Here is a 23936-nt window from a genome sequence, read left to right as displayed (position 1 = left end):
AGACTTAGCCATGAGGCAATTTTAAAAACGGCTTGAAAGATAATTTAGGAGAGAAGGAAATGTCTTCCCTGTGGAAGCTGGCCAGGTGGGCAATGCTGCAATTAGAATTTCCCTTGCCACAGATGGTGCACAAGCATTGCTGGGGACTGCATCATCCATGTGCAGTAGGTGACATTTCCTCTGTTTTAAGGGACCCTCACACACCTCCTCAGGCCTCCCAGCCAAAGCAGGGGGTGTTTATAAGGGAAGTTTTTCTGTCATGACACTACATACACTAGAAATTGGACTGAGCCCATGAAGTTCGCTGTGGACCAGAGCTGCATTTTGGAGCAGTGATCTCGAGGTTACAGACTCCATCAATCTCTTGAGCCATCTGGCTCCTTATCTATTTTATTTTTCTCAACTGCTGCGAATGCAGAGGCCCTGCTCTGGTGTGATGGCATTTTGAATTGAATCCACAGCCAATTTGGATTGAGCAACCATGAAACAAAGAAACAAAACCCTCCCAGCAAAAGGTGTCTGATGACACTTATGGAGTAGGTGGCTCAGGGCCTTCAGGGGAAATTCCAGATGGACAGAAAGCAGCAGTGATACAGCAAACGTTTAAAAAGGGTGGGACAGGGAGCACGTGGTGAACCACCAGAGGAGCTGTGGTTATGAGATCAGATGGATGGCCTGGGGAAAGTCAGAGGAGATGTGTGGAAAACCAGTGGGCAGCTCAAAGTATGATGCCGAGATAAGCGTGAGATGGGAAGGGTGTGGTAAGACAAACTCCAAAGGACTAAATGCTTGCTTAACGCCAGGAAAAGAAGCAGGTCTATCCTAATGATGTCGAGAGAATACTCCATGCCCTGGGTTAGTCATGTCCTAAGTGCTGGGCTGAATCTGGGCTGTGTTTGACCCTCCTGCTCCATCCCTCAGGAAGCCAGGATTGAGCAAGACCACACATCACACCGAACACCTCCGGAGGGAAGTGATTAAGCCATGAATAAGAGATCCACCAGCTGTTGTGCTTTGTGTGTGTGCATACACCATGGAACTACTGCAAAAAGCTAAACCTAGGGCCAAGAGAGCCTGGGACCAAAGGTGAGACCTCCATGAAGGACCATGACAACAACTACACGACTAAAAGCATGAGCAATGGAAACAGACACCATGCTGGCATGGATGTTTGAATTTGGCATCTTAATTTTAAACAAAGGAGGATAGAAGAGTATTTTTCAAATCCTCCTCATTAAGTAATGCTCTGAACTCCCCTTTCAGTGGGAGTTACACACACATATCTTTGGTGCCCTTGGAAATTTCAACCTAGCTTTGGTGTCAGGTCTACGGGGGATTTTTGTAGAAGTCTATGATAGCTGGCTTCAGAATCAGCCCTTCCTTGTTTCTGAACAGCTTTTATGCCTGGCCACAACATAGTTTAAAATACTTGATAATTACAACAGAAGACTAATCCCCAAAGACTGCTACCACTGGCTTCTGTAGAAACAGGCTTTTACACTAAGGGCACATATTTTCCCCAGTGGCTTTGGACTTGGACTTGCTGTCTGCCCTGAGAGTAGAAATTGAGCAGGCCTGAGCTGGCCTTTTCACTTCCACAGCAGCTACTGTGAGCATCCAGAGTTGAAATGGTGGCATCCCCTTCCAGCAGCCCCCATGGCACTGCCCCCAGACTCCAGACACGCACTGGCTGGAGGAGTATCCAACCACTCCGGGGCTGTTGGAAGTGTGTTAGAGCAGTTGGGGTTGGCTGGCTGCAGCTTTCCTTCTCCCTGGCATCTACAGAAACTGAAATGAGACAGGAAAGACACGGCAAAAGATAGAGAAAATAAAGAGATGGAGAGAATCTGAAAACCACAAACTGGGGAAAAGATGGGCAGGAACACGGAAAAATGCAGCGAGAGGAAGAAAGAAAGAAAAAGTCACAGCAAAAGAAGCGCAGCAGTAACCCCTGAGATACAAACAGAAGCAGTTTGAGGTTTGTATGCATTGTGGCTGGGCTCTTGCCCGTGGTATTTAACTCCACAAACTAACCCAGCCATTATGCACCGAGGGATCGTTAGTGCAGCAGATGCAGCCAGACATACGTAGGAGTGTGTTAATATAAGGCCTGATGTAAAAAACACCTGCTGGCTTGGCAGGGTGTCTCAGGAAAGACACTTGTGGCTCGTGTGAGGGTGCAGTATTTACAAAGGTATCTGCTGCTTTCCCATCACATCATGCGCGATTCCCATTTGCATTACTGGGAGCTTTGCACAGTGACAGAGACTCCAGGCTGAAGCTGGATGGAGCTGGTCCCATTTACACTAGAAGGGAAGCTGAGATTAAATGTTCTTCTTCTTTTTCTCTCTTTTTTTTTCCATCCAAAATATTTAGGACATGGAGAGGAATTCTCTCTCTACAATACCTAGGCTCCAGGGCTGCCTTGTTTACGAAGGCTTAAGCTTTTATAAGCCTGAAGGAATTGCACTGATGCCATGCAAGGGGAAGAGGCACTTTGGGAAGATTATAACAATGTGGCTGTGTTATCCCAATCCCTGATGCTGCTGAAGTGGATGTGTGCCATTACTGAAGTCTTAGAAGGGCTGGCACACTGTCCCAGGATGAGATTCTCTTACAAACCAAAGATGGGGCTGGTACAAGGCAATTAGGCAGCAGTACAGTGCCAGGCTGCTTCCAGGAGCATCCCAGGGATGGAGGGCTCTGGCTCACATGCAGAGTGCAGACAGCTGCAGTGGTTTAAGATGTTCCCCCACAGCTGTGTGTCCCGCTCTCAGTGGGAGGCTGCCTGCGAGCAGGGCTGACGGAATGGGAGGGATGCCTGTGCCTCAGCTGTCCCAGCTCAGGGCCCAGGGGACACATGGAGAGCACAGATGGAGAGCTGGAGCGGCTGCAGCGTGGGCATCTCCAACACGAACTGGGGAGGCACCTCTGGCACAGATGCAAAGTGTGATGAAGGAAATACCCCAACGGTCCCATGAAAACTAATTACAGTTCATTTGCTAGGGCCCTCAGCAAACAGGTTTATTCTCTGCTTCCTCATTGTTCCATGAGATTTCTTTCCCAAGGTTTGCTCACTTTTGCCTCTCTCCTTGCCCAGCTGTCCTTACTGGAGCTCTGGTGTCTCCCACTTCCCACCTCTCCACAAGGTGCACACCCAGGAAAGCCTCTGGCACCATGGGAGCTGGTGGTGGACAGCCAGCACGACAGCCAGCCCCAGCAGTGAGCTGAGACACAAAGCAAGGATGCAGGGAAAGCTGCTTTTATGTCCTGTCTCTTGCCTTTCTTCTTGGCATTTTAAATCTTTCCTGCTCACCTTTCTCTTTCCAGATTTTTTTCCAGCCCCAAATAACTGCAGCAACACAACCCACTGCCTCGCATTTCATTCTCAGTCTCGCAGTCGCCACTTTATTTTGCCTTTTCTCAGTTTCATGAAAGAACGCAGTCGCATGAATAACAGGATTATTTATCATCCTCTCTCTCCCCTTCCAGGATGACTCGCTGTTTATGGAAAGCACTCGAGTGCAGGAGAGATCGTGCTACAGTTAAACAGACAGTGCTTAAAGGGCCATTGCCTGCTCTCTGCTTTAACACTGTACTCCTCACTGACTTCCAAGAAAGAAGGAGTTCTGTATCCCAATTGATGGGAATGGCATCACTGCTGAAAGGTAAACAAATGCTACATCCAATAGGATGGAGAAGATGGCTGGACTCAGTGATCTTAGAGGTTTTTTCCAACCTAAATGATTCTACAATTCTATGGTTCTGCACTTCACTTTTTGCAAAAACCAAGAAATTTCATTCTGGTGTAAATGGGTATGTGGTCCCTCTCTAGCCCAGCAGTGTACCAGGGACATGCTCCCAGGCCCCACGTGATGGTGGCTAGCAGGTGACAGACCAAGTTAAGACATCTCCATGCAACACAGCCAAATGATGTGACCAGAGGTGCTTCTCAGAGGTCTGCTGGACCTGGAATGTAGCAGGGCAATGGTAACACTTGTCCCGAGGTGGTGAGAAAAGGGCTTTGGAAATGGTTGCTCCCAGCTTCTCACCTGCAGTTTGGCCACAGCCCCATGGCAGGTTCTCTACATCCTCTCTGCATTTCTGATTACTGATGAGCCCTGTGCCTATGGAGGATCTTTATCAGCTCTCAGGAAGAAATCGCCTAAGTACACAGTGTTGAGAATTTTCAGCTGGAAAGCACTGAATTCCCCAGGAATTTCTGTCGAGGAGCAGATGCCATCTCATGGGTTGCCTGCTCTGGTCCGACCACCACTGCCAGCAGGTCTGCGGGTACCAGTGTGTCTCAAAAGGATAGAAGTGCTCAGGGAGGGACGGTGGGTTTGGAGACTCAGTGCAGGCTCCATGAAACCCTTCTGGAGAGATGCTGCACTGGGCTGGGGACTTCAGGCATGATCCTTGAATGATGTGCAGCCTCTGAGGACCAGGCTGCTGTAGGTGTAAGAAAATGAAAAGAAAAATGCACAGAACTCTACACTGGAGTTTCTGTTAAAAACAAAAACAAAAACAAAAAAACAACAGAAAAAGCAAACCAATCACCAATCCTTTACTTGCTCTTCTCCTTCCCTTATAGTAACTAGGTTTCTGTGACAAAAAGGGTCAGAAATTCAATTAGGAAGCTTCACAGCCATTACAAACATTTGCAGTTCAAAGTTAGCAATTCCACTAGAGCAGCCTCCAAATCTCCCATGTCCTTTAGGTACTGCTGGATCCTGCAGTCTCTGGTGCGCTTGGAGTTGAAAATGTGTGTATCATTCTCGTGAGTTTTTATTGTAAGGGAGGGAATCTCACAGGACAAATGTGTAATGTTGTAAGAGCAACAAGGTTGCATGGATACAAGAACACAAACGGGGCGGCTCGCACTTTGAGAATACAAATTCTTCGGGAAGAGCAACTATCTCACTGTGCTTGGATGGAGCTTAATAAAACTGACTGCTCCAAGCTAGGCCTCTACAGGCCTCCAAGCTACAAACAATGAAGAATAATATCACAGTTTTATGGTACTTAGCATGGCTGAGTTACATCCTGGATGGTCTCCACAGAATCACTGCAACTGGCATTGATTTGAGTCAGAGGAGAAGAGCTTTACACCCCCAGTGCTGAGGAGACATGAGCACACCACGCACAGGACCCCAGGGGCTGAGCCCTGTGTGCATTGCTCTCATTTACAGCGTGTATCAGCATACCTTAAGCTGGGCTGGTACTTTTACAGTCATTCAGCTGGATGAACTACGTATTCCTGACTAAACACAGCCCATTTGTAATAGCTTTATCCACCAGGCAGAGGATATCCCACACTCACAGCAGCTCCCTCGTCCCACAGGGGTGGGGAGCAGGGATCAGCTTCATATACCCACTAAAATAGCGGCCAGTGCTGGTATGCAAGTGCCCTAGTTTAATGCCTAAACATGGTATCTTGCCACCCAGGCTGGCAGGGCTGCCAGTTCGTGCTCCAGCCCTGAAGGTGAACTGCGTGTCACTCACCAGTGGCTCCGGCAGCAGGGAAGGTCAAACAGCCCCTCACTGTCAGCTGTGCTGCTGAACCTCCCGGGTAAGGAGCAGCTGGGCACTGGGGGAGAGAGGAGCACATTAACAAGAGCGTTACTAACTGTCTTTTGTAGCTATTACAGCAAGCAATGTCTCCAGGGACAACTGGGTCTAACCCCCACTGAAGTCAAAAGGGTCCTTTGGGCGGAGGATCAGCCCTACAGGAACCCTGCGCAATTCATAGGAGGGCAAAACACCTCCAGAAATATTGTAGCTTTAAGTGTCAACCCACATAAGTGGATGCTGGCCATGGCCACCCTCTGTGTTTGGGGCAGGGACATCATAACACTTTTCCACACCACTTTTGATCACTCCACTTAGCCAAAACCTTGTAGCAGATTTGCATCTCATGACTATTTAAGAAAATTATCAACCGTGAAAGCATCTGGAAAGCTACACCAACAAAAGTTTCAAAGACAACAAAGCTCAGCCAGAAGGATGGAGCCAGTGCAAGGATCCAAAAGGAAGAGCTGGAAAAGAAGGAAATCATATCTGTAGGTGTACCAGCTGGAATAATAACAGCCTTGCTTGTTCTCCTTGCAGCTTTCCTTGCTGCTCTTTATGGGCTGGGATTCAACAAAGGGAACGGCGTGTCTGCCATCAGTGCCTTCTGCATTTGTAATCCTTGCCTGCACTGCACCTGCACCTGTGCCAGCCTCATGCCTTTCCACAGGCAGGCAGCAACCGAGCTGCAGAGCAGGAAAATTACCTCCCCCCCCATGGCCACATGCCCCTCAGAAGCTACAGGCCAAAAAAATGTTCAAAACCAGAGAGGAACCACCCAAAGTGGGTGAACTTCCTGTCCAGCTTTCTGGATTTTATGTTTTGCACTTCTATCCTTTGTTATATGCTGTGGGGCACTGACAGAATGGTGCAGGTCCAAATTGCTGAGAGTATTTCCTATGGTCCCTTTCCAGAGCCAGGACAGCTGTGGTGGCAGGATGTACCCTGCAGAACATGCTGAGCAGCTTTGGCCAGCCCCAAAACCACACTGCAATAAAAGCAGGCCATCCTTCCAACAAAAACCCTTATCCAAACTCATTGTTTTGTTAATTTTAACTGGATTATCTATGAGGGAAAATCCCCGCTAAAATCACCTTGGAAAAAACTCAGGTTTCCTGAGACTCCCTCAGCAGGAATGTCATTGCAATGAAATTATTCCTCTTGCAACCTCAAGACTTGTCAGGAGGATCAAACAAGTGTCGTTCCAACCTGAGCTCTGAATAGATGCCCTGGGCTTCAGGTACCATTTTGGAGCCAGCCCAGTGCCCCCTGAGGCTTCAACCCCCTCCGAGCACCACAGTGCTCACCTTGCTGGCCATCCCTGACTGCACTTCTCCCAGCGACCTTCCCGCAGCCCAGCACGCATCTGTGAAACGTGAGTTGGTCCTGTTACACTGCCTGGCCTGTGCTTCTAAGAACTGAGCCAGGAGAGATTTCAACAAGTTCTGTAGTGGGTGCTATAAGCCTGACTTGGGGCACCCTGGCTTCAGGCGACTCCACCCGCAGAAAGCAGCACTGGTGACACTGAAGTGGTCTCATTCTGTGTCAAAGAGCTTCCACATCCCTTCCCCTATGCCAAGTGCTGTGCAAACCCTGGGAATCCTCTCTCTCAACACTCTGTCATGGTGTAATTCTATTATAATTCCTGACATTTGAGAGACTTAGTGCGTGCTTTAAATTAGACAAGCAATATCTTGCTTGCTGCTCTCAGATAAATAAAAAAGTGCAAAACCTAATTTTCTGATGCTCTGTTCTGTGTACTGATTTCCTTTTAAACCTGCAAATACCATGCTGTCGCTCTTTCCTCATGTGTGGCTTGTGGGTATTACATAAAAGGTGATATTTCATGTCTGGTGTACACACGTGCAATAGCTGTGCAGACTGCAGGAAGGTGCCATGCTGAAGCAAACATGCACTGGTATTTTGTTTTTCACACAGCTGTATGTAGGGACTTTTAGATCAAACAATAGACAAGGACAAAATGTGTTTTGTAACCAGACAGACAACCTAAGTATAAAGTTGTTTGCAGAATCTGTGTGAATTTTATTTATGTTCCCTGGTCTTTGCTCTCCTCTGGGATCTTACATATTTTGCATTATTATCAAATATTTGTAACGATCCCTATAAACAGCCTAATGTTAAAAGCTACTCCAAGTGTAACTTGACCCAGAGGAAAGATGCTTATCTGAGCTCCACAATGACAGATTAAAAAAAGATGCTGATGCAGTACATCTCTTGTGAAATGAGGGAAATATAAGAAAAATCAAAACTGCATAGATTTTTTTTTCTTTTACCATAAGATAAAGCAGGAGTTATCTCTGATGGCTTTTGCAGTGAAATACCACTAGCAAGAGCTACAAATATACTGCACTTCTGATACCAAATGCACTAGCCAGCCAAGGAAGGAAGGAGAGGAGTAAATGCTCAGCCAGCCGGTACTGTCAGAATCTTTTTCACTGTTTAGTAATTATTTTTTTTATTACTATGACAACACAGACCATAAGAATTGCTTCTTTAACCCCAGCAAATGATAAGTGCAGATGAGACTTAAAAACCGAAGTAATCACTTTTTACTTCTGCCATGTAAAAAAGTGATGGCACTACCAGAGTGTCCTGCCCTGCTCTGCCTCCTCCTGCCCTGCATGGATGGCTCTGCTGCAGTGTGGCACTTGGGTCATTTTTTTAATATCAGGAGGCATTTGAGAATGGCTCCACACTGGCTCAGCATTTTCTGTCTTAAAAAAAAAAAAAGAAAAAAAAGCAGCATTCTCCTTTTTAAAGTGCTTCCAAATCTTTTACATCTCTTTTCCTTTTCTCTCTTTTCAACCCCCACCTTTTTTTTTCCCCCCTTGTGGTCCTGGAGACCACCCTGTAAGCCTACATGACATCATGAGAGAGAATTAAACGTACTTGAAAGGCCACTTCTGTTTTGGTGGGAACTTCTATGCAATTGCAAAGTGCCCATTAAAGCACAGGTTGTTTCCTAGAAGCATGTCCAAGCCAGTAGCGTGCAAACCCCTTCAGGGCTTCTAGAAAGCATTCGCTTTTGAAATGCTGAAGGAAATTCAGAGATGAAAGGATAAGTCTCCCTGGCTGTGCATTTACAGTCTATTGTCTTCCATGAAGGATAGTATCACTCCTCAGTTGTGTTATTGCAGTTAATCCACTTAAATGCTATTGGATTTTCAGATGAGCTGAATTCTTTGCATCTGCTATTAAGAACCTTTGTTTAGATGAGAAAGGGCTGTTATTTAAATCACAATGAGTTCAGGGAGATGTCAGGGTGCAGCAGGCACCTTGTGCCAATCCGCGACGGGGGAACGGGGGCAATTTCTCGCCGGGGCGGCGAGGAGGGAGGATGCGAAGAGAACGCGAGCTGCCCCCGAGGAGCGGCGGGGCCGGGTCGGGGCCGCCTGCAGGGTTCGGGAGCGGCTGCGGGGTTCGGGAGCGGCTGCGGGGTTCGGGAGCGGCTGCGGGGGGACCCGGGCCGGCTGCGGAGTCCGGGTGCGGTTGCGGAGGGTCCGTGCGGGGTGCGGGGCCAGGCCAGTTGCGGGGGTCCAGAGCGGGGGTCTAGGGCAATTGCAGGGAGCCGGAGCAGGTGCGGGGGGGCCGGGGCAGTTGCGAAGGCTGGGTCCGACTGCGGCGGAGCCCCGGGGCGCGGCGTCCCCGCGGCCGCGGCGGGGAGCCCCGCGCCCGCGCATGCCGCAGCCGGGTGCCGCAGGGCGGAGGGCTCCGCTGCCCCCCGCTCGCACCGCCCCCGCTGCCCCCCGCTGCCTCTCGTGCAGTTTGGGGGTGCTTTTGTATTCCTTAAGGCTGTGCGTGTGTGTTGTCCTTCGCAATGAAGGCTGCGCTGCAACAGCAACGTTAAAACCCGCACACCACAACCCTCCGCCGCTCTGCCCCTCCCCTTCTGCAAAAGGCAAGGCCCCCCCCGCTAAAATAGAATAACAACGATAAGAAAGCACAGACACGCGCACACACGATCGCTCCGTGGCCATGGCGATCCGCTCTGCCTTATGTAAAGGCAGAGCACACGGCCGAGCCCGCCAGGTTACACGGCGGCTGCTGCGCAGCAGCGCCCGCCCCCCGCCCGGTGCCGCAGAGGGCCGGCGGCGGGGGCTGCCCCGCTCCCCCCGGCCCCTGCCCGCCGCCGGCTCCTTGTTTTCCCCTCTCAGTGGGCAGAGCCCCTGGCCCCGGAGCAGGCGCCGCAGCTGCCGGCACCCCCACGACTTGTTGTTGGTGGGTCTGGTGCCGGGAGTACCCGGGAGGAGGGGCGGGGGCGGTGCACGGCGGGGCGGGAGCGGTATATGCTGCTCCTCGCCGGGGCCACGCTCCAGACCGGCCACCGCTCCGGAGCGAGTCCTGAGCCTCCCTCTGCCTGGAGTTGCAGTTCGTCTCCGATCCCCTTGGGATTTAAAGCTTCTTGCATATATATATATATATTTTTTTCCCCCCCCTTCCTCCTCCTCCTCCTCCTCCTTCTCCTGTCTTTTTCTCCCGTGCAAAGTGGAGCAGGAACTGCACCAAGGCAGCCCGCGAGATCCTGCAATACTGCTCCGATTTATCCCTGCTATTATTCCTAATTAATTATTATTTTTGACCTCGCCCCAGCCGGGGAGGGAAGCGGGACCATTCTCGGCAAGAGAAACATTTCGCTCCGTATCAATAAAGATTTTTGATTTTTCCCCTCTCCAAGGAGGGGCCGGGTGGAGGGCAGGCACGGCGGGGGGGGCCGGCCCTCGGCGGAGAGCGCAGCCCCGCGGTCCCGGCGCGGCGCGGAGCGGCGGCCGCGGCGGGGGGAGGCGGCCCCAGCGCCGCCCGCGCGAGGGGGGCAGCCGCCCCAGACAGGTGATGGGCGTTTCGGCTGCGCTCCGGATCGACTCCTTGGGTTTCACTTTGGTCTGATCTAAGCAAATATGCAGAAGTACCGGCTGGTCTAGTCCTAAGAGCCAAGAGAAGCGAACGAGAGCTGCAGAAGGGAGAGCAGCCACGCTCCCGTAGCGAGGGGAACGTACAAACAGCGGCCGCGCCGTCATTAAGCCACCGCCGCCCCGGGCAGCCCCGACCCACCCTGGATGCGGAGGACCCCCGAGCCACCCCGCTGCCTTTCCCCTGAGGGATGGTACTGAATTCCTGCGCGGCAGGAGCCGGCCTGCAGCCCCTCTCCATCAGCGTTGCCTTCCCTCCGTGTCTAAAGTGCACTAGACCGCGATGAGGACCTGGGCTTGCGTTTTGCTGATAGGTTTTGGCTACCTGTCCTTTACCTTCTCCGAGGTAGGTGAGAGCGGCTTCCTGCGCTGCCGGTCCCCGCGGCACGCTGCAGCCGGGGGTCGGGGCGAGCGGCGGTGGAGGGCAGCGGGGAGGGAGCGGGCTGCTCACCTGGGCTCCGTGGGCATCCCCGCGCCCCGGCCCCGCCGGGAGCGCTGCCCTGCCCCGGGCCCTGCGCGGCCGAGCCCGGGAGCAAGTTGCCATTTCATGCATGGCAGAAGCGAAGGGGAATGACCGTGCATTCCGCGCCCGGGCTGCTGGCTGCCCTTAAGGATTAACATGTATATAATATATATAGTATATATAATAAATATATGATAAAATATCCACGCCCCGCGGGTGCCAGCGGGCTGCGGCTGTGCGGAAGCCGAGGGTGCGCGTAGCCGGGCCGCCCCCGCGGCGCCCAGCGCTGCACACCGCGGCCGCGGGCACCGCTAGTGCAGCGGGCAGAACTTGGGTGAATCCCCCGCGCCCCAAAATGCCCCTCCTCGGTTTGTGAAGCTCTCCCGGAGCACTCGGGAGCTCTCCCGCCCGTCCGCCCGCAGGGGACGGAGGGGGCGCGGAGCCGCGTCCCGGGGTTGCTACAGGTGGCCCCGGTCGGGGCGAGCGCGGTGCTCGGCGCTGCACAGCGGCTGTAACTTTTCCCGGGACCCGGTCTGCTTGGCACTGGGAGCCGCGACGTGGGCGCTGGTAGGGTGGCGGCGCCCCGTGGGACGGGGCTCTCCTCCTCCTCCTCCTCCTCCTCCTGCCCGGGTCGGGGGAGCCCGCGCCCGCGGGGGAACTTGGCGCCCGCCCGGGCGAACTTCGGCAGCCGCTGCCCGGGGTGGGTTCCGGGCGCCGAGCGGGGCTCGGGGGCTCGGCGCTGCCGGGCACACGCTGCCGGGCACACGCTGCCAGGCGGGGCCGTGCGGAGCTGCCGCCTCGCTGAGCCGTGGCGCAGTCGGGCGGGCGGCGCGCAGCCCCCGCGGGCGCGCAGGCGGGGGCGGCGGGAGCGCTCCGGCGCCCCGCGGAGCGCTGGGGGGGGGGGGGGGGCGTGTACGTGGATTTTCCCCCTGCTTCATCCCAACATGTCCCGCAAACACCCCGCACCCTCTCCGGCAAGCCCAGAGCCGCGGCGCGCCGCATGCCCGGCGCTGCGGGCGCGCTTGGCGGGACTGCGCGGTGACCCGCGGTGTGTGTGTCTTTGAAGGAGGCCGAGATCCCGCAGGAGCTCATCGAGCGGCTGGCGCACAGCGAGATCCACAGCATCCGCGACTTGCAGCGCCTCCTGGAGATTGACTCCGTAGGTAAATTAGTCCCGTCCTCCTTCCTTCCGCGCCGTCGGCCGCCGCCGCCCCGGGGGGAGGCCCCGCGCTCCCCGCGCTCCCCGCTCCGCACCTCGCCCGAGACACCTGTGCGGGGACCGGCCCCGAGAGCCAGGCGACCCTGGGCTGTGTGTCACAGGGAGGCGGCGGCCAAGGGGTCGATCGGGAATTAAAACTTCCTGGGGTTCAGGGTGGAGAGGGACCTTGTGAACCCCCGTGTTTTCAGAGCTCTCTCTGTCTCGCAGCGGAGAAGAATTGCCATAAGGTTTGTTGTTGGTCTTGCATTGCTCTGTTATCTTTAAACTACTGTCCTAGAGGTATTTAAAATATTTGAAACAATATTTATGAATGAAGTAATGTCTCTTCAAGCGCTGGGCTTTATTAAAAGGAAAATAAACCGTCCGTGCTGATTTTAAACAGGAACCTGCATATGAAGCTTACCCTCAAAAATACACTCTTTTTTTTTCCAAAAGAAAATAGTGCAGGGTTATTTTCTGCATCATTAGGCATGCAAATGGGTGTAGTGAGAACGTGCAGTTTAACAGATCGTTGCAGCAGTAAATCAGATCTAGAAGCATGGTATTGCTGGGTTCCTTATCATTTGGTTTCACTTGATGCACTTTGTTCCTGGTGATTTTTTCCCTCAGTTGAGAGAGAATAAACCCGGCACCTTTGATGTGCCCAGGGGAAGCCTGCATCTTGCTGAAGCACAAACATGGAGAAAAATGAATGAGTTCTTGCTTGCATTGGTACTGGGCCATCTCCTTTTAAACCATATGCTGTGTATTTTTGTAAAGTCTGTACCAGGTTCAATCACCTTCATTCAGAGTTGCAGGATCCTTCTAGAGTTTAACTCACTGCTTTTTGTACAGTGCTTATTAATGAGCAGGAATGCACTAGGAACCTATTTTACAGTCATAGCTTTCAATTTTCATGTGATTAGGGAGCAAATGTTTTCCCATTATACTGAAAATGGGAGTATTTCTGTCTTGCACAAGACTTTACCATAGAGGCTAATTACTAATTACCAGATTGGCATCAGTTTAATATTTTTGGAGAGCAGTGCTTCATCACTGTTGTTTATCACCGCAATTAGAGAAACTTTCACAACAGGGAAGGGGTATGCAGTTCCTATTTCCCCACTGAAGGCTCTTTTGGACCAGACAAGTGCACTACTGCTAAAATCTTTTTCCCAGTGAACTCAGTGGAGTTGGCTGCTGTTGCAGAAGGGCTGGATCTGAGCGCTAGCATTTTAAAATAGTGCATTCTGCTCCTGCCTTTGATTCAGGGTTCTGTAGCTACCAGAATACATTATTTTTTCAAATACCTCAGCGTAACAAGCACATGCTTCATTTTTAAATACCACTTAGAAGGAGAGCAAAAGTTCACGTGGCTCCATTGCAAGAGAATCAGGCAGACAAGTGAGGCAACGGCAGGAGCTGAATAAATGGGTAAATGTAGCAGAGAAATTAATTTATTTCAGAAAATAATTACTTACCTCGTGGCAAATATTAACTGGAGGATGCAAGACCAAAAATAGAAAAGGTCAGCCACAAGTTTACCCATTTCATTTTGCCGTTTTCTTGCAATTTGTCAGTTTAGAAACCATTAGAGAAATAAGAGACATAAATATTTTACTATCTCACCATGAAACAGTAATTCCTTAAGACGTGAACTCAAACAATATTAAAAAATAAAACCAAAATATTCAGCCCTTCACCCGGTTCTTGCTTGTGTGAGTGCTGCTTTTGCCCGTGTGCTAAGCTGTACTCTGAGCTGCTCAGGCAGGGTTGAGATTTCATGGAGTAGCCCATCTTTACTACCCATATTTGCTTTTCCTGGGCACAGTCCTGCAGGCTTTACTGTCATGAGTAATTCTTACTAAGGGCTTATCAGAGTGACTAATCGAGTATTGAAATTGCCGTGCTTTCCTCAGTAAACAGGATCAGGCCTGTTTACTATATTTAGTATTAGCTTGAATTAGCAAATCAAGTGCTTTCTCGTTGTCCCTGGTAAGATGATATTTCTGAAATGTATTTCCTTAGGGCTGCAATTGCCTTTAGGGAACAGCCAGTTCAGTGAGGGCTTGTACAGTGTATATTTCTCTTTTATAGCATGTACTCGTTTTCAGCTGAGGCTCAGAACAAAATCACTCCAGTGACTGTTCTCTCCCTCGTTTTAGTGCATGGTATTGCCAGTCCTTCTGCATGTGAGTAGCCCTGTGTAAACTCAGTGGGTGGACTTGAGAATTAAGAATGATCTTGTAGGCTAAGAGTTTGCAGGATCAGGCATGCATGAAGAAAATGTCTGATATTCCTGAGTAACAAGGCGGAATCTGTGGAAAATGAAGGAAGAACAGTAATTTTCTCTCCTGCAATGCAAAACACATATTTTTAATTGGAAAAGTAAGTTTTGTAAGTCAGAGTGGGCAGGTTTTTCTTCTATTCTGACAGATTTGGTCTCTATATTGTAGCACAGAGATGACTGATAACCCCCTTCATAAAATTAGAAACCACACCCCCAGACCATCTGGCATATTACTTAAAGAAAAACACTACCCAACATGGAGCTTATCATTGTATTCAAAAAAGAAAATCCAGGCCAGTTTGTCAGAGCCCAGTGCTGCATGTCTGACTCGGAGGGTAAAGGCAGCATGAAAATTGTCTATCAGGAAATAGGGTCTTGTATGAATTTGCTGCGATTGGGATCCAGAGGCAGTGACAGAATTGCCTTGGCATGATGGAGAGCAGAGTGTGACCCTGTTTAAAGGAGAAAGCATGCACAGTCCCAGGAAGTAGGCAGCTCTAGTGTGCAGAGTACGGTTTTACTATGAGCAGACTAAATCCCCAGAACGGGGCATTTCCTCCGCTCTGCCTGTGAAGTTCTCTTTGGCTCAGCAGCGTGGTTTTTCTCCTCGTGCTTCACCTCTCCCATCTGTCCTGTGGGAGGTAGAGTTCATTTCATCACCTATTATGTTTGCCTCCCGCTGGGAACAGATTTTCCCCAAGTCATCTGCCTGCATGGGGAAAGGCAGGGCTGAGTGTGCCTCTTTGCACGGGTTAAGGGCATCCACCAGGGTCACCTTAGGCCATGTGAATTTAACGGCCTGTGATTAAGAACTAGCAGAGCAGCTTTTGTTAAGTGGAGAAATGTTCTAAATTAACTGTATACTTCCATGGAAAAAGTGTTGGGCTGCTGCAGAGCTCAGTCTTTTGGAAAATGTGGTGTTGACTTTGCGGGTTTTGGTGTGGTGCTCAAATGTTACAGTGCAATGTTTTGGCTTCCCTTGCATGTCTTACACATCGTGAGAGGCATCTTCCATGTGTGGCCTGTGTTTTTCCTGAGACAGATGAGGGAGTACTCCTCCTCCTTTACAGTTGGTTGATCACACCTAGGTAAAGGAAAAAAACCCAAAAACCTAAACAAAACAGGATCTTGCAGGCTGCTACTTATATTTCCTTTAACAGATCAAAGTCGAAAACTTAATGACATCTATCTCTGCAGTTGGATGTCAGAAGAGCAGATTTTGCATCAGCCAAAAAGAAGATCAAAAAACCAGACTGATGTTGCCATGGGCTTTTTGGCTCTAGGACTGATTTGTAAGACAGACCGTTTCAGTTTATTGTACCTTACATTGAATTCCTGAAAAAACGGAGATTATAAGAATTTCCTAAACTGCTGCTGTTGGTACTAGAAGTCTTGGATCTGTGCTTTCTGGATGCACATCAAAGTGACATCTAGAAGGGTTTGCATTAACACTGCATGTGTTGAGGGTTGTACCTCACATAAAATAGTTTGGGAAGAAGATGGAAATGCAAAGTATAAATTGATAAATATAAAGTAGCAGTAAACTTAGGATGCTTTCCACCTGCTTCTTGAGGGAAAAGAGTAATCATGTATTGGCAGAATGTCACAGGAACTCCATGATTTATATTCCATGACCCAGTGGAAAATTGCCAATCTGACAAAAAAGAACAATTTCAGCTACACTAATGGATTGACCAAGGCTAATTGCAAGAGTTTTTATGCCCGTCATTGATATGTTGTCACTACATAAAAGATTATGGAGAAATTTCTTGATCAGCTGCCATGAAAACATTTTTTTGTTATTAAAATGTTAAAAGAGAGCTGCACTAATCTGGCTGTGTGCAGCATCCTCCATCTTCCCTTGGTGACGAGCAGTGTTCGAGTTCTAAACTAAGAACCACCCATTTCTAAGCTTTCTGCTCTGAGCCTCATTTTGTGAGGTGCTAAGCACCCATAAACTCCCATTTCCTTTGCTAAGAGCTTATCCTCACCCTGCAATTAATCAGTACGTTGGGGGAAAAACTGATACAAATTAAGTATCAGCCTTCCTTAAAGTTAAACTAGGGAATGTTTTTTCTAGCATCGTGGTTTTAATGAAATAAAAGAAGGTCTTCTGGCTACACATTCAGAGCCGAGTGTGAGTTTCAAAGCTGACTTGGTGATTTTTCACTCCTGCTTGGGCAAGACTCCGGTTGACTTAAACACTGCTTGAAGCGCGATGATTTTCCCATTGACTTAACTGGGAAATGGAATTCCTTCCAAATGCCTGTGGGGATCAGGGGGACACTAAGTGCTTGTAGCATTGTGGTGTCTTCTGGCTCCAGCCATGTGCCCCATGATTCTGTTTATTAGACCCAACATGGATGATGTGTTGATAGAAATAATACAATTTGTGTTAGATAATGCACTGAGGTTTGCCTGGAACTTGTTCTGCTGTCTGCTGAGCGAGCTGTGCAGATCTCTTTTTGTAACCCTCACAGAGAGACATGGGCTTAGGAACTGCTATACATGCTTGAGACAATGCAGTGAGACAGTGAGGTACAGGACAAGCCAGAGGCCTCCTTCACCTTAGAAATCATCTTACAAGCAACACATGCTCCTCGAGGTGTCATTTTGCTTTATAAACATGGTGATGGAGAATGGCTAAGTGCAGCTGAATTGAGCAGTTCTATGTGAGCACATGGCTTAACATATTGGTTAGCTGATCATACCAGTCCTTTGGTGCTTACCAGCTTCTTTAAACGAGGCAGCGAGGGATCCTTCATGCTAAGAGGGAGCTGTGCCAGCCCTGCTGAGTGTGGGATTAGAAGCCGTGGCCCAGCCCTGCCGTAGCGCTGGCAGCACGGACGGCTTCCCTTTCCAGCCTGACGCCTGTGCCCACCAAGCAGTTCGGATTAGAGGCATTACTTTTGTGTTTAATCTCCTTTTAAACACTGTTTGCTTATGGATGGAGACGCTGCTTGCACTGAGCCTAGCTTGGATCTTAGGCTGAGCAGAATTCATGCTGCTTTCTTTTGAGTATCACTTCATTGCCTCAAATTGAGGGAGAGGTTGTGACAACTCGAAGCTGCCAAAAAGGAGGTCAGTATTAAGGTGTTGGGTGGCTGAGTGCTAGGAAACAGAAGAGGGCTGGAGGCACATCAGAACGGATCCTCATTTTGCATAACACCATTTGGGATCAGGTGGATGGCCTGGTGCCATTGGAATGGGATGTGGGAGACCTGGCTCCACTCCCCAGCTCAGTTGCAAACTTCCTGTGGGATCTCTGGCAAGCCATTTTATTTATACCACTGATGAGTTTTCTGGAGTATGGGGTGCAATAAAAGCAGAAATAAAACCCTTTAGTCATTGCTGTGTTACATGACAGGACTGGGACTGCGAATAAGGCCCAGTACCAGCTAATTAGTCAGGTTCCAAAATTTCCCATTGAAATCTATGGGAAACAAGCACTGTACATAGGAACTAGGAGCCAATTTGTTTGGGTAAATTGAGACTGTGGATTTCACAATGACTAATTTCGTACAAGGGTCTGTTCAGCTGATAAGGAGAATAGGCAGGACCAGTGGGTGATCCTGGCACTACCTCTTGGACCTCCCATTTTATCTTCTCTTAGCTACTTAAAATAGTATTTTCCAAGAAGTGATGATAAACCCTGAGATGCAGAACTCTTCCTGAGGTGCTGAAGATCCTGCTGGCTTCATGTCTCACCTGGCTGTGCAGGTGATTTGACAAGCTGCACATTCCTTAGGGCACAATTTCTTGGGAGGAGAAAAGGAGTTGGTTGTTTTGTGGAGCAGAGCCTTATGATGTGTGTTACTAATAAAGCTGAGATTAAAACAAGTTCCAGAGACAGCTGTGTATACAGAACAAACTGGAAGCAGGGAGTGTGACAGTGCAGAACATGGGAGTGTAGGGTGTTGGTAGCTTGCAGAGAGGGTAATTGAGTACTGTGTAATACCCTTTTATACTTTTTTAGAGCACGTCACAGTTTTCTTAGGAGCCAGCAGTGAGAACTTGGAACTCTGCAGTGATGTTACAGAGGACACTCCAGGCAGCAGAGTGCTAAACCCCTTAGTTTGGGTGTCCTGGGGTCTGTGTGCAGTTCTCTGTTTGGTTCCATCCTCTTGATTCCCCATTTGCAGATTGTGCTTGTGGTTTTCAGACCCCATGGCATGGGACACGACCTGAACTGCTTCACTTAACAAACCCAAATAGTTGGAGCAGTTATTTTGTTGTTTTTTATGATAAATGAAATGCCAAGTTTTCCATCTTTGCTTTTTCTCATGGCCCTTTAACCCATGTGGTAGGCTTATTTAAGGAACAAGACAAGCCTGGATGCAGTCCCAGAGTTTGCAGTAGCTTCAGATGCCCCTCCAAAGGTTAGGATACTTCACAGGGGATTTGTTCTGCAACAGAGAGGCTAAAAGGAAACCCATGCTAGTTACTTTTTGCTTTTGATTCTGTCCTAGTACTGCCCTGAAAACCAAGCAACAGAAAATTTACAGAGGCAGCATTGTTACTCTTGAGACTAATACCATATTTTCTACTGTAGCCTCATACCAGAACTTCAAAATGCTCGTAAGAAACATTTCACATGCAGGATTATTGTTCCTATTGCTACACCTTTGCAGTAAGAAAAGCTGTATTATGCCTTTCACATAAAAATGCAACTGTTTTACTTTAGATATGGTTCTGTGCCACGGTGTGTGCACTGTTTCTGGGGGCTTTCGGTAAAAGGGATATTGGAATTAAATTGTGCATGCTTATACATGACATTCAATGTCTATGTCTTTCTTCCCTGCCTTATGCCCTTGCACTTGCATTAACAGGGGTTACATTGGACTAATTGTAGCAGGATTTGGTCTTGTGCCTGTGAACAGCACAGATTTGTACCTATGGAGCAGCACTGTAGTGACACTGGTGCAAACAACATACCTGAAGTTTAACATTTTGTTTCCTGTTCCAGGATACGATGATGTTTCAGAAACAAACTTGAGATCTTACAGTGTTCATTCTGCTAAACATGTGCAAGAGAACCGTCCTGTGCCCATTCGCAGAAAAAGAAGCATTGGTAAGAAACAAGCTATTTGTACTTTGGGAGTGAAAGCAGAGGGGGTGTTTTTGGTCAGCCAAGCAGGACATTTCACTGGAAAAATGTGACATGCACAAAGGAAAAAAAGGGGCATTTCTAGCTTCTGCCTTTCTTTTTGCACAAAACGAGCCGTTGCCTGAGAAGCTGTCTTCTGGAGGATGTCCATAGGAGACAGACATGCACAAATTCTTTACATTCACTTTCTTGTTGCAGCATGTTGGAAAGCTAGACCTCGGTTAGAAAATGCTGTGATATTCAATGTATAATTCATAGTGTGGGGAACAACTACAGCAGTGTGCTTTAAAAAACATCAACAGTTGGTAGAGTTTTCAGTACAGAAGCTCCACAAAAGGAAACAGCTTGACTCTTTATTCACAAGAAAAATACAGTTTATCCCGAAAATTGAAAGCCATTGATAGAAACTCCAGGGCATTGATTTCCATCACTGTGTAGGGCACCAGGCATGTTTACAGGGGATTTTATCCTTATTAATAACGATGGTGATCCAACAAAGCCCAAATATAAATTTAAAAAAGGCATGATGAAGAGGGTTTATAGGCACTGCTTGTTCACCTGGTTAGGTGTGAGTGTTCCACCGTTCCATCTGACCGTGGAAAACATCCATGATCTTACCCATGGTGGCTAACTCAGCCTGTTTGTGCTTGGGGCTGTGGTGGTACGCAGAGATAGCCCAGCCTGCTGTCAGCAGGGATTTGCAGTGGGAATTGGCAGGCGTGCCTGGCGCATTGGCTGCCTCGGGAGAGCAGCGGTTCTGAAGCAGCCTGCGACGTTGGCACCTCACCCTGCAAGGTGCTGAATGCGTCCCCACAGCAGGCACTGGGAACTGGGTGTGCTCAATAACTTGCAGGAGTTGCCAGCTACCTTGCAGTATTGGATGTGTTAATTTTTTTGAGTTCATGGCACTGGGGGTTGAGAGTTAAGAATTTTCACTCTGTTTAGTCTACTGAAATGCATCTCTTTCAAAACTAAGCCTAGATTTCCATGATGCAGGCACAGGCTAGGCCTGAGCTTCTTGTACTTAAGAACTAAGTGAAGAAGGGCAGGCAGTGTTCCAGTTCCCTGACACATCTAACCCAAAGCTATCACAAGCTTCCACTGTAAGGCAAGGAAAAAAAAATCTCCCAGCTGTCTTTGGAGAACTTACCAGCAAACAACTTGTCCCTGCAATTGCTATTTTTTTCTGGACTGTTTTGAAATACCAGCTTGGCTTCTTAAACAGTCCCTAGGTTGATGATGATACATGGTTTGGATCATGGCAGCATCAGGCAGTGCTACAGAGCTACTCATTATAATCCTAAACAAGCTCACCTTACCTGAGCCCGCCAGGATCTTGGTTCAGCTGCAGGTTTTTCGGTCATGCTACTCTGGTGGTTTTGCCTCATTCAGGAAATAACAAATTAAGTAAAACTCACCATGTACAAAGCTTTGATAACTTCAGAAAAAACGGCAGTTGCCCTTTGGAAGGGTGGATGAACCAGACTCCTTGATCTGTGGGAGTCTTAAAGTTCTGGAAGTGGAAACCCAAGTCTTGAAAGTTTCAAGCTGGTGCAGGTTATTTCCCAGCTGGGCAAATGGGATGTGATACAGATAATTCTCGGTTTCACTTCTGAGGTGCTGTTTGCCAGGTGTTTGTGTGATGGTATTTGTGTGCAGTGATGATCCCAGTGCTGGAAAACAACAGCTGCTGTTGCACAGTCACTCTGAGGCTGTACTAGGGGGTTATCAAATGTGGAGGAGCTCCTGGCTTGCTGTCACTTCCAGAGCCAGGATTGTCTTATCTCATGGTGTGTGCCCTGAGCTGTGTCAGGAGCCAGGCCACTGGAAACCCTCATTTTAGGGCTGGGCTTTGGGAGCGAGTCAAGCTTGTCCCCAGGCTAACACCACAGCTCAGTTGTCAGCAAACAGCGCTCAGCACTGGCTTGCCAGTGACCAGTGGGGACTGGGAGCACTGGTCCCACGCGTACCTGGTGCCTGTGGGTGCTCTGGGGTGGGAGCAGCTGCTCAGCTGGGGCTGTGACTCTCCTGTGCCCGCAGAGGAGGCCATCCCGGCGGTGTGCAAGACGCGGACGGTGATCTACGAGATACCTCGGAGCCAGATCGACCCCACCTCAGCCAACTTCCTGATATGGCCGCCCTGCGTGGAGGTGAAGCGCTGCACCGGCTGCTGCAACACCAGCAGCGTCAAGTGCCAGCCCTCCCGGATACACCACAGGAGTGTCAAGGTGAGCAGGGGGCTGCAGGGCCCTGACGGGGTCCTCTTCAGCCTGGGAACTCCACTCAGCCCTGTGCCTGTGTGACCCAAATCTTTACTCTCCATCCTCGGGTAGAACGCCCTTCTCCATTTGGAGTGAACAGATGGCCTTTTCAAGTTACGTGGTCATTGGAAAATCTTGGGTTTGGATTTGATTTTCACTGGATTCCCTTTAGGTTTTCTCTCTTTTTTTTTTTTTTTTTTTTTTGCAATGAAAATAAAGTTGATTGTGCCTTTCCCATGATCTTGCACAGTACAGATCTTAAAGTTAAGAAGATAAAATGACTCAAGGGGCATTGGACTTAAAAAAATAAATAAATCACAGTATGGAATGCTGTTTTCTTAATTAAATATTATGCAGCCTAAATTGGGCTTTTATATTTGACAACATAACACTTTTGATCTGAAAAAATGTGTTTCAAATTATCTTACCCCAGGGATAGAAGACTCAACAGCTTCATGCTGTATTTACTCATTAGACAAAATCCCTATTGCAACTTTCCAGTAAATACTACGTGAAATATTTATGTTCGTTTGGCTTCACTGTGTTCTAATTTTTATCAGTATTTAAACAAGTGCTGTTGATCTACATCTGTGTGTAGGAGATTAGACTTACACTTAGCATTCATATTGTGAAGACTCTTGAGTTCTTGTTGCCCTGAATTTCTTAAGAAAAGAATTCTATAAACCGCACCACATTCTTGAAGATAAAATTGCTCAGCACAACACACTGATTGCTGCACTTGCAATGGATTTCTTGAGGAAAGTGCTGTTCACTTAGTGCTATACATCCTAGAACAAAAATAAGGCACCTAAGCTATTTCATTGTTTTTCATACACTGTTTTCCATACTGCAGACATGTGTCTGGGCAGGATTTCTTTTTCTTTTCTGTTTCTGAACATCTGAAAAATGTTTTTGCATCCAAATAAGCTGGAGAAACATCTGAGATTCCCTCACTGTTCCCAAAAATAATCATACTTTACACTTGCTTAACTGCCTTGCCTTTGTGGGGTATGCTTTGCAGCAACAATTAAAAATGAGGTAAAAATTTGGATCAATAATTACTTGAGGGTTGAGAACAATCTGGGGAGATTGAAGGACTGCAATTGTGAGCCTTTCTGAACAGGAGCTAAACAGCAAAGTGCCTCAGGGTTGTGATATTAGTTCTGTTGCCTTTGGGTTTGATGCAGCTTCCAGTTGATTTCGTGCAGCAGCAAACACGTACAGAGCAGCTGGATGTGCTCAGCAAAGAGCTGAGACTTGTGTTATGAACTTGCTGTTGGTACCTGTGTGTGATAATGGAATCTTGTGCTTCTCTCCTACCCTTGCAGGGATGGGGCAGATGCAGGTAAGAGAGAGGGTCTTGGCTGTCCCCTTGCTGCTGGGACACCGAGCGTTCCCTGAGAGCTGCAAACTCCTGGCAGCAGCTTTGCAGGATGTCACTGCTGGGGCTGCTTCCCCAGCACAGCACCACGTTGAAGGAATCTTAGTCTCTCAGTCAGCCCGTTGTAGTGCTTTGAGATTTGCATTCATTTTAGTAGGGCACAAGCTAAAAGTAGGCTCAGTGGAGCAGCTGCTTTTCGTGGCTGTGTAAATATATTGCCACCAGCAATATCAATATACGTCAGCCAGCTTTGGAGGACATTTTTTTTTTTTTTCCAAGCTCCAAGACTGCTCCAAACAGTCATTAAGTAGCAGGGGAAAAAAAGGACAAGAGGTCAAGCAGGAACAGGATGTTCATTGTAAAGGTTGTAGGCTGACCCCACTGTCACACCAGAACTCTTAGAACAGAATCCATATTTATGCCCTCCAGAGTCAGATCCCCTTGTAGCTTTGATGTAATTGATGGTTTTCTGAGCCTTTTGCCAATCCTAAGTTTAGAGCTGAATGTCTGCTCATGCCATTAAGTAGCTGGCTCAGAGCGAGGGTCCCTGGAAAGGTGGGAGCGGTTTTGGAGAGCCTTCTCAGCTGCTCTGCAGTGCAGTTGGAAAGCCGGCTTGTGTTTTCCCCTGATGTCAGACTGCATAAAAGCTCTCTTTTGATGGAACATTGAAAAGGCTTTCCCCGCTTCCTCCTCATTGACAAGGTAGTGAGATCATAGCTGGCCCATTCACACTAGAA

At 48.6% G+C, this 23936-nt stretch overlaps 1 protein-coding gene across 8 annotated transcripts in view; it reads left to right on the top strand.

The window, feature by feature from the left end:
- The first annotated feature begins 9896 nt into the window (after positions 1-9896).
- Positions 9897-23936, top strand: part of PDGFA (platelet derived growth factor subunit A) — a 37120-nt gene continuing 23080 nt past the window's right edge. For 4 of the 8 annotated variants that reach the window (XM_048320576.1, XM_048320575.1, XM_048320574.1 and 1 more), the window contains exons 1-4: positions 9897-10845; positions 12029-12125; positions 19417-19521; positions 21598-21785. In XM_048320576.1, coding sequence (XP_048176533.1) covers positions 10783-10845; positions 12029-12125; positions 19417-19521; positions 21598-21785 — 453 coding nt within the window. In that variant the 5' untranslated portion in view covers positions 9897-10782. The remainder of the gene's footprint in view (positions 10846-12028; positions 12126-19416; positions 19522-21597; positions 21786-23936) is intronic. The other 4 variants (XR_007207081.1, XM_048320577.1, XR_007207082.1 and 1 more) reach the window with 3 other exon arrangements.

This window comes from Corvus hawaiiensis, chromosome 16, assembly GCF_020740725.1.
Source record: "Corvus hawaiiensis isolate bCorHaw1 chromosome 16, bCorHaw1.pri.cur, whole genome shotgun sequence".
Classification (NCBI taxonomy): Eukaryota; Metazoa; Chordata; class Aves; order Passeriformes; family Corvidae; genus Corvus; species Corvus hawaiiensis.
Note: the sequence above shows the minus strand (reverse complement) of the source record. Positions and strands in the feature narration are given on the sequence as shown.